Below are 20,597 nucleotides of genomic sequence, written 5' to 3'. Positions count from 1 at the left end.
ATCAGTGAGTAGCGAAGATGAAGCAAATCTCCTCCAAGTGGACCTCTTCTGACCACTCTAGTATGATTATCTCACTTGCTTTGGTAAGATGGGTTAACTCAGTTTACAGATGCAAATTATGGAATCTTACTTGAAACCTCTATTATAAATACACAAGCCCAAATGGCAGAGTTGGTTGATATTTTTATTATCACTATGATGTTTTTATGATAACTTTTATTTCTATTGTATGTAACTGCATAGGAAACCACCCATGAAAGTAGGAAATAGAAAATGAAAATCTTAGCCAGTGGCCATCAACGAGAAAACAATAATTTTTTTGTCTCCCCTTGGTTGACAAAGGTGGGTCAGGACTGCTATGGCTTTTCTATTGCTACACTCTGGGCTTCGTTGAAAAAAGTCTACATCACCATTTCAGCCAACAAATGTAAAACTAAACCAAATTTGATTCATTCGGTCATTTGCATTTCAATTGCTTAAAACCATTTCCTTGTATCCACTTTGAATTCTTGATGATATCTAGATTAAATCTGTTATTTTTCAAAAAACTTTCTCTTTTACTTAGATTGCTTAGTGTGAATACTTTGGTTTTAATTTTTTTCAATCAAAATGTCTTGTCTTTCCTCCTTCCTGAGAAAACCCAGAAAGAGGGAATAACTACATGTACTCTTGTTACCATTAATTAACTCAGGTAGACCACTGTTCATAAAAAAAAAAATGTAACTAATATTTACTCAAAAGGTTTTGGCCATGACTTTGAATCATCCTTCCTCTTTAAATTTTTTTTTTTTTTTTTGCCCCATGCTCCGAGAGGAACATGAGAAGTGAACTGAATCAAAGTGGCAATGTCAACCCCATGCTAAATCCAGGGAGACAGAGGAGAGTTAGAAAATCTCTTCATCCTTTTGGAAATATATTATTTGAACAAACACAGAAAATCCAGGGATCACTCTTTAAGATAAGTGAATTAAAAAATTAGAGAAGTCCTTGAATGGCCACTGCTAAATTACATTCACTTTTTCATAATCTGAATGACATCTTCATCATTCATAGTATGATTGATTCCCACACGCTGTGGGCTGTACTTGGTGCTGGTGCCCCAAACTAAAGCATATTTAAACACATCTACTAGTGTCCTGTGAACAGCATGACACACATGTTCCACAGTGGCTCCACGACGAAGGATCAGTCCTCCATTAAAGTCAGGTGGATCACCTCTCTTCTTGGTGTAGACTCTGAGAAGTGCAAGATGTTCCCAAACCTGGGACAACAAGTAATCCAAGTTTAGCTCCATCTCACAGCTAACAACAACAGAATGCGGAAGGCGTGCCAAGCGATCAACTTCTTCTATAGAAATACAGTCAATTTTGTTGTAGACATAAACACATGGCAGGTAGATCCTGTTAGCGCAGATGACATCAATCAGCTGATCTGCTGTGCAATCTTCTCGAATAAGCACCTCTGCATTGAAGATCTTATACTCATGGAGAATCATCATCACAAGCTTCTCATCCAGATGAGTGAGAGAACATGTGGAGTTAAAAGAAATACCACCTCCTTTCTTTTGTTTGAAGTAAAGATTTGGCTTGGAACAGTTGAGGCGAATGCCACAGTCCTCCAATTCCTTTTCCAGTAGAACTTTCTGAATCTCCCCCTTAGCAGCATCTAACATCATCACGACCATGTCAGCAGTGCGAGCAACAGCAATAACTTGTTTACCCCTTCCCTTACCCTGAGAGGCACCCTCTATAATTCCAGGCAAGTCGAGCAGTTGAATGTTAGCCCCATTATATTCTATCACACCAGGAATGCATGTCAGAGTTGTGAACTCGTAAGAAGCACTAACACTGGTTGTGGTTGTTAACTTATTCAACAACGTCGATTTTCCTACAGAAGGAAAACCAATTAAGGCCACTCTGGCATCGCCTGATTTCATGACATCGAATCCCTCGCCCTTACCTCCCCCAGCAGATTTAGGAGGTTCTAATAGTTGCGATCGGTATTTTGCCAATTTCGCCTTCAGTAATCCCAGATGATACTCTGTTGCCTTATTCTTCTGAGTTCTAGCGATCTCCTTCTCTATTTCACTGATTTTCTCTAGGATTCCCATTTTGGATACTGGTTAAATGTTTGTCCACGCTGCGTTCGTCAGACTCTAATCTGCGTTTTTCAGACAAAATGGTGATATAAGAGTCCGCGGTAAATATTCAGCAGACTTTTGCAATATGCATGCGCAGAACCTAAAAGAAAACCCGGGAAACCTACCGCGAACTCGTCTGTCACCGTTAGGTAGTTTTCGCTAGATTTGATGTATGATATTTGTTCAACTTTCCTTCTGAACTCCCTCAAAGCACTCCTGCTCAGCTGATATGGGTGAAGACGGCCCTTCGGATGACTACGATCCACATGGAGATCGTAAGGACGATCCCCGCGAGAGACGGCGAATTCGACATGAATATCGCGAACTGATCGCTGAAACTCAAAGTAAGCACAGTGCTATCCTTTTGTTCTTATGCGTTTTAATTGTGCACGTGTCAACGAAAATTCGGATATCATGGATTATTTTCTTTTTTGGAAAGAATCACCATGTACGAATCATCCTGCAACGTTTTCAAAAGCTCTTCAATCCCAAGATTGACAAACAACAAATTTCTCTCTTCAGTACAGTGTATCACCCCTGAAACGAACATCAAGGATATGAGAATAAAGGAAATGATCAGTGATTAAAGAAGCTTTTGATTGTCAAACGATGGTTTCATAGAAAACGTTTAGAGAATTTGCATGTTAATGTTATGGTGTAAAAGGGTTACCTTAATTTTGATTAAGACGCTCTTACTTCTTTAATCAACAGGAAACAGACATGATTTTATCAAGCCTGAATCAACAGGCTTAAATCAAGCACTTGAGAAAGCTGAAGGGTTATTTAAGAAAGGTAAGATCTTTTTAATACACAAGACAAACCTTTGTAGGATTCTATGTCAGGGGGGGTTAGTTCAGGAGAGAATGTAAGTAGGGGATTAGGCAGAGTATCCTCTTTGCTTCCAGGCACATGTCCTTCTATAACACAGCTAAGCATGAAAAAATGTGCATTAAGTAGAACAAGATCCTGTAAATATCAACAGGAGGTTATATCTTCAAATTTCACAAAGTGGAATTTACCACGTATTTCCTTAAAGAATTGAGATCTGGAAACTTGGATGATAATATGCAAAAAAGAAAATCAGGGTATTATTGTTGAAGTCAGAAATACCAGAGCAATACAGTTACTGATGACCATTCGTGTTTTGCATTGTCACATTTTGGAATACAGACCAAGTGAATGTTTGTTCTTACAAATTTGGTCTCTAAGCTATTATGAAATAAGCTGTTGCCGGGAATTTTCCACAGCAACCCATACCAGAGAGGCTGTTCTGGACTCACATTTTCTAGTGTTGGCATCAAACCTTGGAAGTCAACAGGCTCAGCAGCTGCAAACACACTTAGTAACATTTGATCCTGATGTTTTTGTTGAGAAATTGGTAAGTTATACTTAAAGTACAGTTCATTCCTATACTGGGTGGGAAGTGTCATTGTCACTAAACTTTTTATGTAACTTTTTTTTGTTGAAAATGAACACACCCGTCTTTGTTGAGTCTTCAGGGCTCAACTTTTCAACATACTAGCCAAATGGCTAGTGACAACTCAGATGTTGCAACAATTTCAGTTTGTTTACTAGCCAAACTGGCCAGTGAAACTAAGAAATCACTAGCCAAAACAGAATTTGTACTAGTCTGTGGCTAGTTGGCTACTGTTAGTGTCAAAACCTGGTCTTGTTAGTGTAATATACTGGGAAATAATAAAAATTTGTGTCTGACTTTATCTTGTTGTATGTTATCTTGCCCAATTACCTCTAAGTTCCATGTTAACTTACTGCTGCAGAAAAGTTAAGGAAAAAAATGTTATTTGGCCATTATTTAGTTGCTGTTATAATTGTATTTTCTTGATTTTTTTGTAACCGTGAAATTTGTGAAGGGCTTTCAAAACATCCCTACGTTTTACCTGTATACATACTCCTTTGGTGATATGTTATTCAACGCATTGGTGGTTGAAAGGTTGTTAGTTTGTCACTGCTAGTGTTCTGATTTCAGACAATCATGTATTTACCTTCTTTTCAGCCATTAAATGTAATAGATATCCTATTTCTCACCCTTTTTTATTTTTAAACCCTCAGTTTTCAAATCTTTAATTTCAAAGAACCGTTACGCCCACTAATCCATCCTCTGCTTTATTAGATAACTTTTATGGGAGGCAGAAATGTTTCAGATATGACTGGAGGAGATGATGAGGATGAAGAGATGCCTGCTCAAAGGCGGCAACCCCCACGGCACCTTGACTGGAAGAAGCTTGGTAGAAAAGCCTGTGTAGCCTTTCGGAGAACTCCAAATGTTGACTTTATGTATGTCCAGCCTTTCAATAATACTATTCAATTCTGCAACTGTTTGATTTGTTTCATTTTTAAACAGTTAAGTAAGAGAATTTAAGATATGACATAAGTAAAAGAAAAGTCTGTTTATGAGCCAAGTGGCCCATCAGGCCAGCATTTAACTCTGATTTCTGTAGCATGAAGGTATGACATACATACATGCAATAATACTTTTAGAGTGAAATAATGTGATTCAAGACTGAGTCCGGTTTTTTTTTTAAGTCTTCCCAGTATGGAACAATCTAGGTGTTTTAATAACAGCATAAAATAAATTTATTTCCAGTGAGTTTTTATCTCAAAGGTTCCTTAGCAATGAACATAATTTTTAAGATCAGATTTCACTCAATCCACCTTAGATCTTATGGTTATATTTAAGATGCATTCACAGGCTTCTGTGTATGGGGATGTAATGGTGGTCTTAGATGATCATGCTTCATTTCAGGTTTGGTCCATTATCCATGGAACCTCCAGTTAAAGTACGGAGAGATAGAAACACTATGAAAAAAAATGAAAAACCTGATGCTAATCAGTTAGTGAAACCAAGACAGGTAATATTAAACTCTCTATTATGAACCTTTTCACTTTTATTTATGCATTTGTTTTACTAAAAGTTACAGACTGTTGAAAATGATAACCTATCTTGCTTTTTTTCTGTATGTGATTGGGTTGTGTTGTTATTACTATTTTCTCATTATCAGGGCTTGACACTAACTTTTCAACTTACTAGCCAAGTGGCTAGTGACATCTTAGATGTTACGACAATCTCAGTTTGTTTACCAGCCAAACTGGCTGGTGGAAATAAAAAACCAGTAGCCAAAACTGAGTTTCTGCTAGTGTGCGGCTAGTGGGCTACCGTTAGTGTCGAGCCCTGATAATTGATTAAAAAAGTACCTAGACTTCATATCACAACATTAAATGTGCATGACATGAGCAACTTGTGTGGACAGTGTAGGGTCACAAACAATCTTTCCAAATTGCAAAACAAAAGTACACAAATATTTTGAGAAAAGAAACAAGATGCTTGTGAATGGAAGTGTAACACTTTTTTTCTAGCTTAATTGTTACATTTAATTTCAGTGTTCATTTTTCAGGTATGTAAAGAAAATTATGCTATTGCAGGATAAAATTTTGATTTGTAGAATGCCCCCATTTTATTCTTTCTCTTAGTTGGAGAAGGTAGAAACTAAAGAAGAAGCTACTACTAAAGAAGTAGACAGACTACATCAAATCCTCTATGACAACACAGGTACATACATTAACTATGTGTAGCCTTTCAGTAATTCTACCCTTTAACTGTTAAATTTGGAGCGATTTGACGAATCTACCCCATAGCTGATACTTTTCTCCATTTTCATTACCATGATTTCCCGCCGTTTACCCGCAGGTAATCTGTTGATTTTGCCTTAAACATGCGCCACTGTGGGTAATAGGGAGGTGCAGGTTTGTGACAATTCTGAAATCTACAGGTAGTTAAATTGAAAAAAATTCCCACCTACCTGCGTTTCCACCACTTAGATGAATTTTATAGTATAAAATGCATGTAAACCCAAAAATAGATGTTTTTATTATGCTATGTAAAATTACTATTTCACTCTGACGAAGGGCTAACGCTCGAAACATCAGCTTTTGTAATCGTTACGGTGGCCAATTTACCATTTAAACTTTGTTGATATATTCAAATTATTTCGTTACCTCCACCGACGCAATCCCAAACAGTTTCTTTAGAAACTATCAGCCTTTATTCATATGTAAAAAGTGGTTTAGAATATGAATTTGCAATTCGTTTTGCCCAATTCGACTTCTTTTAGGGAGAAAATCGGCATTTTTAACTGAAATTCCACTATCAGCGAAAACAATAGCGAGGAGTCGTGATGTAAGCGGTGGAACAAAATATTGCACAACACAGTTTCCTCCGTAGAATTGATAGGGCAGCTCATGCAAGTAGCTACAGTTCGGACTATGTTTTTTCAGAAGAGAGTGACTCAAATGCCTTAAACTTATATGACAGTGATGGGGATACTTCAGAACCTTTTAGGAGAGTCTGGGCCACGTCCTTATCAATATAAGCCACGTAGGGTTCACCAAACGTTCCGCACAAAAGCAGCACAAAACCTGTTGACAGCGATACAGAGTGTTTCGGAAAAACAGACTGGTATTTAATCCATTGTGTGATTTATTTTTCATTTGGCATGAAAACCTAATAAAGTAAGTTGAAAATCTTAACGAATGCAAGATGATTTTTTAACATGAGCTTCTGTGGAGGCTAACCACCTCCCGGTTAACTCAATGGATTGAGCGCTGGACTGTTGTGCGGAAGGTCGAGGGTTTGAGCCCCAGCCAGACCAACACTCAGGGTCTTAAAATAATTAAGAAGAATATGCTGCCTTTTCTATAACAGCAAGAAATGCTTAGATATTCTAGTCTTCTTGGATAGGGACGAATAAATGGAGGTCCTGTCTTCTGCAGGATTAGGGGCAGGAGATGTTAATTTCCCACTCACAAGATTACTGTGTGATGGATGTCCTCCCCTGGGGTGGGATGGGTGGTTAACAGGACCCCCGTTGATACCAGTGTTTACTACACTGAAGGGGCTATCCTGTATAAATATAGATGTCTGTCTACTCTATATAAAATTATCAATGGTGGGAGTATGGAATTTGTCAGCTAATGCCGAAAACACATGAAACTGTCTGTTGTATGGAACTCAGGCAAGTGTGGTGAAGTGTAAAGGAACAAGAGCCTGAAACCAAGATAAGTTACTAAACATCCAGGTTTTCAAACAACCTGCCTCAATATCTGGGTGCTGGAGACAGGCTATTTCGCGTACAGGCAGCAGTACCTCACCAATAATCACACCCAAAACAAGTAAGAACAAAGGTATAGACAGACCAGCATGGACTCACCATATGGCTTTTGTAGTTGTCGCATTATTGCTTTCAAATTGCACTTTTTTTTCTCTCACAAGTGTGTCCTCAGTGATTTTTCTGTTTAAGTTTTCAGAGATAAGCGCATAATATATGAAAATGGTTTTCGACAAAGGCGGACTGTGTATCCAGGCGAATTGAGAGTTTGTTGAAGCCATTTCTTAGTCATACCATTGAAGTGTGTTTGCCTCGATACATTTGGTCAGTGATCTCATAAACCCTTTCCTACATGTTTTTTACTAAAGGTGCTTTCAGAGGTTTGAAGTGAATTCCGTTGTCAAGTTGCGCTTTGATGACTAATGACTGATGACTGTTATTGTGTTGCTTTTGTCAGGTTTAAAGCAAAGTTTTTTTTTTAGCCGTTACCTTATTGTGTTACGAATTATTTTATGACTTGGATAAGTAATCTCAGAGGGCTAGCTCTAAAGGGCAACAGAAGGCTGAACTGGTGTCATTCAGTTCGATATGAGGATGTGGCGCTTTGTTTTGTCCGTGAAAGGTGTTTTGGAGGTGCATTCAGCATTCATCCCCGAGAATAAATCTAGCAAGAGTTGGTTTGGTTTTACATTCGTTTGTCATGGGTGTTGGGATGAATTTGAGACCCTTTAATGGCCAGCTGACCTGGCTGTCAAAAGGCAAACAGTTTGAGAGGTTTTTAGGAATTTCTTATTTGTCTCCCTTTCTTTTCCTTTACTTTTGGAGAGCTCACTTCTCCTCAGTTGTTTCTCAGTTCGGTTGACCACCTCCAGATCCTCGCTATCTGCTGACTGCACGGGTCACTTTTTTACTTCAGAAGAATTTGAATAATTAGTACAGCACCAGGATCAGCAACTCTTTTAAGGCCCATTTCCACCATGTAGCTTTTCTCACAACAGTCGGGTGAAAAATGACTGCTTCAAGCAACAGAATGTTCGGACGGCTCGACAAACTTGGCTCTTCCCACTTGAACAAATTTAACCCTTTGTTGCTTCAAACATAGTTCTTTTGGAAATATATGCATTATGTGCCCGGTTTTGTTTGAATTACTACAAAACTGGACAACACAACGCTTTACCATTATGAAAAAATTGAATATATTCAACCAAATTATAAGTTTAAAAATTGTGACAAGACCAGCAAACAAGGGATGCGAAGGAGACTTAAAGGTATCTCGTGCACTTTTGACCTCCAGTACTGGAAGGTTCCACCCATGACGTCACAGGAAAGATGGCGCAATTCAAGATGGTGAATGTTTTGAATTTGGAAGAGCTTTTACATGGTGAAAATTGACTTTTGAGAAAAAACCAATTTCACCTTTGGTGTACTTGATATATTTGCTAAACAGCTATGTGAAAAGAAAATGTGTAACAATAGTGGTCCCAAAGACTAAAGAAAGACACTAAGGGTGATAGATAACAGGTTTCAATGGCTGCCTCAGAACAACAACTTGAAGCACATGGTTTTCTGTGTGTTATGTGATGTAAGACCACAGGCATACCATGACACCTTTTCTCCTTAAGGAAACTGTATAGCATGAGCATGAAAAACTAGCCAGAACAAAACAACAACATGAACAGCAATTGGAAAACTCTGAAGTGTTCAATGTCCTACTTAAAACTTTACAGTCTCCTATGTTTAGCAGATCAGAGCGTTTAATCATAGTCCTTTAAGTAAGCAGGGGGATGTGATACGTGTCCAGCCTGTGTGGTCACAGGTTCGCCTGGTTGGGGCTTGTTGGTTGTGGCGCTTAGAGGCCGGGCCTTGGTTGGTGTTACCACAGGGCGTGTGCTTGACTGTCCGAGCTAGTCCTCTCGAGTTGGCATCACTGGTAGTGACTGATTTTTTGGTAACTGAGGGGTGTGGGCTTTATGTGGAGAGGGTGAATGCTGTTATGAGGGTAGGTCTGTTGGAGCCTCATTACTTTGGGCCCACTAAATGGTTCTCTGCTCCTGCCAATGTATCTACAGTTTCTGCGGAGAATTCTTCCGTCTTCTGTCCTAACATTATAGGAGCATATATGAGCTGGCTCATTTACTTCTGCTTTGAACCACTTCTGGTTCCTATCACTGGGCAGTGGGAGAACTCTGACACTTTCCCCTTTAACCAACGGTGGGAGCTCTTTGGAGTTCTTGTCATAATAGAAGGCTTGTTTTCCTTTCATTCTGAGTACCTGCTCTCTTGTTGTAGTTGCGTCTGGAGTCTGCGGCTTCAGCAGTGTTTCAGCTGTGGGTAGCTGGGTTCGGGTATGTCGCCCAAACATATGCTGCGCTGGGGAGGTGCCCAAACCTTCTGTTGGGGTATTTCGTCAGCTGAGCAGGGAGGGATAGTAATCTGCTCCTGATTCTATGGCCTTCTTAAGTAAGTTTTTTGCGGTTTTTACTGCATTTTCTACCCGCCCATTGCTTTGGGGATAGCCGGGAGAGCTGGTTATGTGGTCGGTTTCAGATGAGTGCACAAAGTTCTCAAATTCAGAGGAGGTAAAAGGTGGTCTGTTGTCACTTAACAGTGAATTAGGTATTCCGTGGGTAGCAAAATGTTTCCTCAGTTTCTTTATGATGGTAGTTCCTGTTTTGCTGTGTAACTGATCCACTTCAAAGTACCCAGAATAATAGTCTACGGTATACAGATAGCTTTCGTCGTCCAGTGTGAAGATATCCGTAGCAACTTTCTCCCAGGGCCTTGATGGGGGCTCATGGGAAATGAGCGGTTCTTTGGTCTGGCAACTCTGAAATGACACGCAGATGTCACATTTCTGGATTTGGTTAGTGATTTCTGCATTCGTGCCAGGCCAATATACTGTTTGTCATGCTCTGCGTAAGCAGCCTTGTAATCCAGTAAGGGACTCGTGTACTGGTAGTTTCTGCTTGATTTTCTGTCTCAGGGTTTGTGGTATGATGCATCGTAAACCTTCGAATATGATGCCATCGTGTACTGAGAGCTTGTCACAGGTGCCAAAGTACTGGTGCATAGCTGCTGCGAGTTCATCTTTTGTATCTGGAAAGCCATCCAAGATAGCTTTCTTCAAAATCTGTAGGGATGAGTCACAAGCTGTCTCTCTTTGGAGTTCCTTGAGCTGATGGTCTGGAACAGGAAGGAAATGAGTGGCATGAATGCACTCCACTTGTATCTCCGTGGCTGAATGTCGATAGTCCTCCAAATAAGCTCTTGACAGGGTGTCAGCTATCAGCATTTCCTTGCTAGGTTTGTAGCGAATTTCATAGTCATACCGTTGAAGCCGCAGCAGTCTAAGCGCTGTAGTCTCTTGGGAGCTGATGCAAGGGGTTTCTGAGAGATGGAGACTAATGTTTTGTGATCTGTCCAGAGGATGACCTTCTGACCATACACACAGTGATGGTTGTGCTCCATTCCAAAGACTTGGGCCAGCAGTTCCTTTTCTATCTGGGAGTATTTGCGTTCTGTGGGGGCGAGCGCTCTGCTCACAAATGTCACGGGTTGGCCTAGCTGCATCAGAACAAAGCCAAGGCCATCTTTGGATGCGTCTCCTTGGCCTTCTGTTGGGTCACTCTCACTGAAGTACTTGAGTACTGGTGCTTGGGAAACAGCATCTTTGATCCTTTCAAACACTTCTTCCTGCTCATGAGTCCATGTCCACTCAGCATTCTTGTGTGTCAAGTGGCACAGTGGCTCACACATTTCTGATAGGTCTTCTAGGAACTTGGACAAGTATTTCATTAGCTCTACGAACCTCTGCACTGCTGGTACATCTGTTGGTCACTCCATTTTTATAACTGCTTCAACTTTCTTAGGGTCTGCTTTCAGACCATCCTTCGTCATTACATGCCCGATAAATGACACCTCACTGCTTTTGAATTGGAACTTCTCCTTGTTCAGCTTGATATTTCTTGCTCTGCAGCATCCTAGGAGGTTCTTCAGGTTTTCATCATGGTCAAGGTCAGCCTCTTTGTCCGTGTCTCCCTGGCCAATGATAAGTAAGTCATCTACCATCTTATACACCATTTTTTAGTCCTTCCAGGCACTAGTCAAGCTGTTGCTGAAAACACTCTGGTGCTGGGCAGATACCATATGGCATGCGGAGCCACCAGAACCCTCCCCAAGGGGTCTGAAATGTGGTGAGCTTGCTGGACTCTTCGTCAGGCTGTATCTGAAGGAAGCCATCCTTTAGATCAACTTTTGTGAACACTTGTGCTTTGGATAGTTCTGGCAAAAGATCTTCCACAACAGGGGAGTGGATAGTGTCTCCTCTTCAATGCTCAGTTGAGGTGCTGGGGGTCAATGCAAACCCTAACTTTGCCACTGGGTTTCTGAGTTGCAACCATGCTGGACACCCATTCTGTAGGCTCATCCTCTCCTAATTACTTCCAGGTTCTCGAGGTGATCAAGTTTTTCCTTCAGCTTGGCCTTAATTGTGATGGGGACATGGCGGGGTGGCATTACCACGGGTGTCACGCTATTGCCCACTTCCAAGTGTAGCTTGCCTCCTATCTTGCCCAGTCCCTTGGATACATCGGCGTACTCTGACAGGACTCTCTCTTCAGTTTGGCTATTAATAGTGTGTACTTCAGTTAGCTCGGGGCTCTTTGTGGCCGCCATGTCAGAATGTAAGATGTTCTGATGTTGAACAACCACAAGGTTCATTTTCTGTACAGCTTCAGCTCCAAGGAGGGGTGCAAATCCATCTTCTACCACAACAAATTCTATGATGTACACTACATTGTTTCTTGGGTTTTGTACAGGTACTACAGTGGTGCCCAACATGCTCAGTTTGGACTTGGAGTAGGTAACAAGTTCTTGCTCTGTTTTCCGGATCTCAGCACTGGTAAGCAAGTAGCTACGGGTAGGACATTGCGGGAGGCTCCAGTGTCTATCTGCATTGTAACTGTTTTGTTTCCTATTTCCTTGGCTGCATTAATTCTTCCTTTGTCGCTGCTAACAGCATTGACTTGTTCAGAGAATGATAAGACCCAAAGTTCATCTTCAGATGATGACTGCAAATCTTTGTGTAATGTATGTACCTTAGGCTTGTTTCTCTGCATGTCTTTCTGGGGCTGTGTTCTTCTTGATGCTGAAGCGGTTTGTCAGCAGACAGAACTGAAGTGGTTTTGTTTTAAACACTTTGTACAGGTCTTGCAATATGCAGGGCGTTTCTCTATTCCTCGCTCATGTTTTCTGCCACAGTATTTGCAAGCTCGAAACTCTCTCCCAGTTGCTCCCCTTTTGTAGGCGTTCAGTTGATGAACTGCTTCTGTGCCATGGTTGACTACCTCTTTCAGCTGGCTGTTAGCTGCCTCAGCCGCTCTGCAATAATTCATACATCTCTCTAGTGTCAGCTCTGATTCTTGCAACAGTTTCTTGCAGAGCCCTTTGTCTGAAATACCACACACGAGTCTGTCTCGAATCATTTCTTCCTTTACGGATCCAAACAAACATGTATCTGCCAGCATACGAAGTGCAGATGCATAGGCTTCAATTGTTTTTGCGGATTCTTCTGCTCTGATATGGAATTTGTAGCGTTCGTAAATCACATTAGTCTTGCCCACGCAGTAATTATTCCACAACTCCAGGACTTTATCGATCCTACCTTTATCTTCCTCAGTAGCAAAGGGTAAATCAAAGTGGATCTCAAAAGCTTCTGGTCCGATACATGTAACGAAAGTTGCTACACGGTAGTCGTTTGGTTTTGATTGCAAACCTGTGATTGTTTCGTACACTTTCCATGTTTGCAGCCAGTTTTTCCAATTTCTTGCCAAGTCACCACGAAGGTCTAGCCTAGGAGGTATTGGGACATTAGAGGTAAAGATTTGCTGCAGTGTTGCAGGGCTTGGAGGTGTTGTAGTGCTGCTGCTCTTGGCTCCTGGAGTTGCCATCTGTTCGAGTCCTGTCGCCAGATCATGATCCAAAGTCTTCTCAAAGCACCGACGAAAAAGAAAAAATTGGTGAAGGTCTTGCTTAAAAGACTGTTGTTGATCCGACTCCTGACACCATGTAACGATACTGGTTCCAAATACTAAAGAAAGACGCTAAAGGCAATAGATAACAGGTTTTAATGGCCGCCTCAGAACGACAACATGATGCCGGCTTGAGTTTATTTCACGCACAAGTTGCACGACAAACAAATTTCTATTGACACGCATGTAAACAAAACCTTGATGGTGACAAAACTAAACCAAGGATAACCGGTGCATCAGTAACAAATTTCCAGTTAACACTAGCTTGAGCCAAAGAGAATTTTCTCATTTTAAGGGACTTGTTAAGCCCAGTAGAATCGGAGATAATTTATAGACTTTTTGAGAAATCAAAAAATCAACATGGCGCTGAACAATTGTTCGCACAAATTGTGGCCACAAATTCACATTTGTCAAGTAGGCAACGTTGTGAATTCTAGAGCATTTTTGTGCAAATTTCCTTTGCTTTTAAGATGCGGGTAAACAGCTGGAAATTATGGTACCTGTGTGCCACGAGCAAAATTCCAAATTTTTGTTTTCCCTCATCTTCTACAATGAACCTGCATCCACCAGCTGTTGGCCAAAGAGTGCTTGCTTAACTCTTTAACTCTCAAGAGTGACCAAGACATCATTTCTCCTCACATTAACAATACAACAACAAGCAGAAAAGTGATGAGAATAAAGAAAATTTCAATTAGGGGATTATCAGTTGATCCAATACCAAATCCTCCAAACTAACATCCTAAGAATTGTGTGGCACACAGTAAAGAGAATTACTGTTTTAATGAGATCTGGGAGTCAGGGCTCGACACGAACGGTAGCCCACTAGCCACAGAGTAGTAGAAATTCAATTTTGGCTAGTGGTTTTCAATTTCCACTAGCCAGTTTAGCTAGTAAACAGACTGAAACTGACAAGGTTAAGAGCAAAATGGTCAAACTCATTTAACTATACCCCTCTTTATTGTTGTTATGATATTGTTAGGTATAAAAAAAAACCTACTTGCTCATGAAAATCAAACTCAGACCTTTAATTAGGCTTTTTGCTTGAAATGGATTACTCACAAATAGAGTGCTTGATTTTGGTGTCCTCTTCCACTCAATGAAAGGTGTCTGCTGAGTCCTGGCTCATTTTATAGTGAATATTTAGGCAATAGAATGCGTTTTCTCTCAGTTTATCAGTGTAATAATCCATTAGGGATGTTGGGAGAGCGTGAGAAAACTTTTAAATGACAAACTCTTCAAGGGTTCTCCCAGTATCCCAAAAGGGTGTTACTGATAGGAAGTGCAGTCTATTGCTTTTATATGATAAAATCAATTTTCGATGGGTTAACCACAGCAATAACAAGTTTTTGACCAAACAGAGAGCCTTCTTTAAAGGGGAAAATTAAGACCTGGCTTGTATTAGCATCATACTTACAGCGCTCTAAGCTCAATTTTTCAAAAAGTCACCGTTTGGTAATCTTCAATTGTAACATGATCGCCATAAAAAATTTAGTCACCCCCTTTCCCCCCCCCCCCTAAAAAAAAAAAAAAAAAAGGAGAGGACACTTCATCATATATTACACGATGGACTAATGTGCCGAACGGCATGTGTTACAGTAGCTAACTTAGGTTAGCTACTGTAAAGGTTGGTTTTCATTAGTGTTGGAGTCATAAGAGCACTTATGACCTAGTGAAAATCGAAAAACGGAGTCGTAAGTGGAGTCCTAAGCTTGACGGAATCGGAGTCGGAAGAATCAGAATGTTTCCATTTTCTTCTGATTCCACTTATGACTCCATTGCTTACGATCTAGTGAAAACCGACAGAGCTGAATAATGTATACGCATGCGCTAGGTTTTGCCGTGGAAACACGGACTTTGAGTCATTTGCATGGTTGATTTCCTATTCTGTTGCTTCGAGGCGTCATTTTCCTTGCCGCTTTTCTTTTACAGAACAACCGTCAAAAACTTGGTACACCCCCTAAAAATTTTCAAAAATTCATTTTCTTAAAACCTCTGGAAATAGGAAAGTGCCTTCGACGAAAACAGAGTTCCTAGGTTTTAAATGTCAGCCCTTATTATTTTCCACTAATTTCACTAAATTTTAGACTTAGGACTTTTGAGCTCGCGTTGTTGACCACATACCCTCTGACGTAGCATTTCATTATTCAGCTCTGTCGTGAAAACCGCATTGTCAGAGTCAGAAGCGGAAGCAGAAGAATAAATCAATCACAATGCTCAATTCCAGGCCCGCAAAAGTGCAAATATTGGCGCCAAAGACAACATGGCGGACGAAGAGCAACTTTGGCTCTTATTAATCATTATTTTGCGCAGGCAGAGACAATACAGGAATAATATCGTTCGAAAAAGAAAGAGATTTTGGTTTCGTAATATCTATTTCAGTTCAAATTTATCATGATCACTTTCAAAGCAATTAATGGACATGGTCCAATCTATTTACAAGATCTTGTTAAGTTGCAGCAGAATGGACCATACAACTTAAGATCTAGTAATAAGGGTCTCATGCTGCAAGCACCAAATGCCATAACAAAGAAAACATTAGGTTATCGTGCTTATGTGTGTAGCACCTAAACTTTGGAACAGTCTTCCTTATAAAGTGCGTAAAGAGACTGATTTTAGTAAATTTAAAATTTTACCTAAGACTCACCTTTTTAATTTAGCCTTTAATTAGGATTGAATTGTGCATGGTTTAATAGTTTTTTACAATTTAGATAAGGTTTTTATTAGTTTTGTAAATTTGATAAGGGTCTTACTGTAATTTATTATCTGATGTAATTTTTATATTCTATAATTGTTATGGCATTTGATCATATGAGAATGGAATTTGCGCACTACAAATATTAAACTATTATTATTATTATCGACGTTGAGCAGCTTAGGAAGAGTATGCTAACCTCATCAGCGAACTACGACTTGGTGATCGTGAATTGTACTTTCAGTAGGTTTCGAGTATTAACTTTAATTTTGTAGTTTTACAGTCAAGCTCACACGTTTAAATTTGTTATGGCTATTTGTGCATTTTGGAAAGATGGAATCAAGCATTGTGATTGGTTTATTCTTCCGCTTCCGATTCCAACAATACAGTTTTCACTAGATCGTAAGCGACGGAGGCAGAATCAGTGTTCTGCTTCCGACTCCATCGGTTTGATTTTCACTAGATTGTATTGCTCCACGCTTCTGATTACGACTCCGACTACGACCCCGTCACAAGTGAAAACCAGCCTTAAGAGAAAGAATAGGAAGAGATTGTCTAGTAGCAAAAACGATTTATTTCAACATTACAAAGCTGCTGAGACCGTGTGACATTGCCAGTTGCTCCTTCAAATCAATCGAATTTGCCATTTTTTTATGCAGTCGAGTTTCTGAACGACGAGAGGCGAAAAGAGAAACGCAGGTGGTGCCACCACTTGTACTATTGATTAAATGTAATCCTAAGTTTCTCTTTTAATCTGTTGGTCGCCAATCGGTGACTTTCGCCAGAATTTTAGTCGCCAAATATTTTTTCACTCGCCATGGCAACCAAAATGGTCGCAGCTTAGAACGCTGACTTAGCAAATCCACCTAATATTCAGTCTTCTCAATACTACCTCCACTGTCTTTTCATTACTAACTAGCTGTTTAATTACTTGTTTCATAGTTTCTGAGGAGGGTGATGAGTATGAGATAACTCCAGTGTCTCTGTTTGACTTTATCATCAATCCTAATTCATTTGGGCAAACAATTGAGAATCTTTTCCACTTGTCCTTTCTCGTTAGGGTAAGTTGTACTTTGAATCTAAAATGTTACCAGTAAAATTTAATACGCTAAACTTATTAACTAGTGACAGGCCTCTTTACCAGTAATTTGATACTTACAAGTCCTGTTTTACAAGAATTCAACAGTACATCAATGAGTGTCGTATTATTTGAAGCCAAGTTCAGTAGCAGTGCACTTTTGGCTTATTTTTGTACCTTCATTGATACAAGTTTACTTTCCATTGAAATTGCTGGTGCATTGAAAAACTCGTGTTTTGGCTGTTCCATGGTCATTTGGATGGAGAAAAAAAGACAAAGCAAAACAACAGGACATGTTATAAGAATACCATGGTGTGAAATTATGAAATTCACCTGTATGATACCATGATGCTGCAGTGGGTAAGAGTTATTAAAGCACAGGATTCTGAAATGACAGCAAATGAGTCCTGGCTGAGTCTCTAGGTTATTTTTGTGAGTATGAATAGATCTATAACTGTTTCATGGTCCTTGCTTTTCATGTCATGTAATGTAACTCACATGCTTGATTTCACTTCTATTTCCATGCCTCCAGGATGGTAGAGCAGAAATAAGTCTTGATAATCAGGGACTACCAGTTGTATGTAAGTGTTCATGTACATGTTTTTATAAAATATTTCAGATAGTGTGTGCACTCTTATGGGTCTAGTATGTAAACTGGGCTGTAACATGACACTCTTTGTGTTACTGGACGGAATAGTTTTTCAGAAATGTTTTGTAAAAGGAATTGAGGACTTTTCCATGTTTACATAACCTCATCTAAACACAAAGGGGTTTTCTTAAGATCATAATCCGGTGAAAATGGTTTTGTTTTGTTTATTTGTTTGTTTTATTTTATTTATACTTTCCCATTTGCATTGGTAGCATACCAAGAAATGCCTGGTGAGGATGAGCAGACAGGAAAGCAGCAAGTTGTTGTTCATCTCACTTTGAAAGAGTATGAGGTGAATCAAATATTAAAAACAGATCAACAACTGTACCTTTTTTCAACTGAAACATGACTGTATCTCTAAAAGTCTCAAGTCTGCCATACTGACTTTTATTTCCTTACATGTAACTCCAAAAGCTGCAAGACATTGATTTGTAACAGATTTTACTCAGAAGAATCCTGAAAAACAGAGAGTAACAAGATGTAATTTATTATTATATCTCTATTGGTGAGAATAGGATTTGCAGCAGTGTACCAGGAAGAATCAGAAATTCCTTGAATTAATGCCTTTGTATTGCTCGGTGGTTTTTTTTTTTGGGGGGGGGGGGGGGCTTTGATACTGGATGTGGTTTGGCTCTGATGTACTAGCAAGATCGTCTTTCATACTAGACAGGTTTTGCTGCACTCTTTGGTTTGCCTCCCATTTAATCTAGTATTCTTGTGGATACCACATGGTTCTTGAAAGGGCAGAGACAAATTAATGTGTAAACTGATCTTTAATAGTTTGGAATTTCTCTTTCTGCATTTGATGGTGTGCTAGAAGAAAACTTTTTCTGGCTGGTTTCTATTACGAACTTGTTAATGAGCAAGGATGTTAACTTTTAGCCTTACTCTGTTGGATCATTTGCTCCGTAGGAAATTATCAAAACATTTAACATCACACAGCCAATGATTCCACCTCGCCCAAGGATGGGCCTGGCCAATGGTGCTGGTCCCAGTAATGATGGAAATGAGAGTGATAATGAAGGAGAAGGGGATGACAATTAACTCTTTTAATGAATATTGAATGACTACATGTACCAAGAGTTCACCTCGAAATGAGGTGCAATTTTTCCACCGGTAGAGTGTACTGAACTTGGAGTAAACATTGTCTGTTTTTACCACCTTTTTTTACATTGAAGGCTGCAAAACCTATCATTTTGTCGTTGAAGAGGATTCAGTCAGTATCCTTCTTTACAGAACTTATTTGGGCATAGTAGTCGCCCTGTTTATTCAATAGTTGGTAGGGTTGATTTGTTGTTTTATGAGGCAATCTACAGTTACATTGTACATACATAGGAGTGTTGTTTTAGACCAAAGCATATAAATTCCTCCTTTTATTGAATTAGTGAATAAACATGAATGTAACATAATAGTTTTCTTGGATTAATACTCTTTCATTAAAAAAAAGTAGCTGCTTAAATTTTTTGGAAATAAGTCATAATTGCCAAGCTCATTGTTTTTTTTGTAATAGTGTAGTCTGATCATCTGGGTGAGTACAGTCTTGACAAGGACTGACTATCAATAAGGAGATTATTAGTTGATCCAATATTCTCCAAAGTGACATAAGAATTGTAGGGCAGACAGAAAGCAAATTTGTTGTAATGAGATCTTGGGTGTGAAAGGGCTTAACTTATCACTCCCAGGATCAAAGTTTAGACTCTCCACACTGTTTGTCATACATTTCTTTTAATTTAAGCTGTAAAATTGTTTCAGATCAAATTATATCCCCTATATGAATGTTTCTCTCCCCTATTACTAACTTTTCAACCAAAGTTGTACTGATATTTTAAGGAAAACCACCTTGTTACTTCTGAAAGTGAAAGGGTAATAAAGTGCCACAAAAGAGACTAGGGCTGCTGAGTAACCAGAAATATGTTTCTTCAGTATCACAAAAATAACATTCTAAGAGAAATTATGAACTAACAGAAACAAATCAGTCTTTAGACTGAATCTCCAAGTTACTCTGTTCAAACATGAATAGATAAAAAAAAAGAAGACATTAAAAAGTACACTTGTCATAATTGAATTCTATTGTGGTTAAAGCACTTAATTGAAGCATACAATTTGAGATTGCTGGCAATCTTTTTTATTCAGATTTAGCCATGAGTTTGGATGTAATAATTTATAGTGTAATGTTAGGTTTACATGCAAAGTATTGTTTATTTAAGAGCTACAGTTTAAGTTTAATCAAAATAAAACTTAGTTATTGAATGTCTTGTTCATGGTTGTATTTCAAACTGGAAAAAAAAGCTCAAAGTCTGCTCCAAGGGCAAGTTCATGCAAGAATTGATTTTTATTACCATTACAGCCCCTAAGCTCGTTCTCCCTCTCTCCAAGGTGCTGTAAAGCAACACTCTATCTAGCACCCCACATCACTTCCAACTCTGAATCGAATGGGAGTGACATTCTCCTATGACAGCTTGAGTCACGTAATGTGCAACAACAAACTTTACTTGCAATATCTTTGTGTAAACTAGTAAGACATGGTTCTAGAGGAAAGAAACATACCGATGGTATGACAGTTTTGTGGTTAAATGAAAATGGGGAATAATTCTTAAAAATTGTTTCTTTTGAAATATTTTTGTAAAAGAGGATGTGGCATTTTGTTTTCTTCTCTAAAAGAAAAGGTTTTTTGTAAATATGGTGGTCAGAAGTGAGTGCAGTCTGCAACACTAGGGGACTACTACAACAGAAATAACATAGCTTTCAATGTAGGTACCCAAATTCAATAACAAAAGCTTGCTTCATAATCCCATTGTGTGTGCCAATAATGTAAGCAATCAAATGCCTTAAGAGATGATTTTCCCCTGTGATTGACTGTCTACTTCTAGACCAGTTAGTCTAGGA

At 39.2% G+C, this 20,597-nt stretch overlaps 2 protein-coding genes across 2 annotated transcripts; one reads left to right on the top strand and one right to left on the bottom strand.

Moving 5' to 3' along the window:
* Positions 1-163: 163 nt before the first annotated feature.
* On the bottom strand, positions 164-2,217 carry LOC111320589 (developmentally-regulated GTP-binding protein 2). The gene has a single exon (XM_022923248.2). The coding sequence runs from the start codon at positions 2,108-2,110 to the stop codon at positions 1,013-1,015; it is 1,098 nt and encodes a 365-aa protein (XP_022778983.1). The 5' UTR covers positions 2,111-2,217; the 3' UTR covers positions 164-1,012.
* Positions 2,218-2,240: 23 nt separating this feature from the next.
* Positions 2,241-19,961, top strand: LOC111320591 (non-structural maintenance of chromosomes element 4 homolog A). The gene is made up of 10 exons (XM_022923250.2): positions 2,241-2,484; positions 2,852-2,932; positions 3,388-3,518; positions 4,272-4,435; positions 4,905-5,010; positions 5,630-5,708; positions 16,927-17,045; positions 17,595-17,643; positions 17,924-18,003; positions 18,624-19,961. Exons 1-10 carry the CDS (start codon positions 2,370-2,372, stop codon positions 18,753-18,755), a joined length of 1,056 nt encoding a protein of 351 aa, XP_022778985.1. The 5' UTR covers positions 2,241-2,369; the 3' UTR covers positions 18,756-19,961.
* The last annotated feature ends 636 nt before the right edge of the window (positions 19,962-20,597 follow it).

Source organism: Stylophora pistillata, chromosome 1 (genome assembly GCF_964205215.1).
Source record: "Stylophora pistillata chromosome 1, jaStyPist1.2, whole genome shotgun sequence".
NCBI classification, from domain to species: domain Eukaryota; kingdom Metazoa; phylum Cnidaria; class Anthozoa; order Scleractinia; family Pocilloporidae; genus Stylophora; species Stylophora pistillata.
Note: the sequence above shows the minus strand (reverse complement) of the source record. Positions and strands in the feature narration are given on the sequence as shown.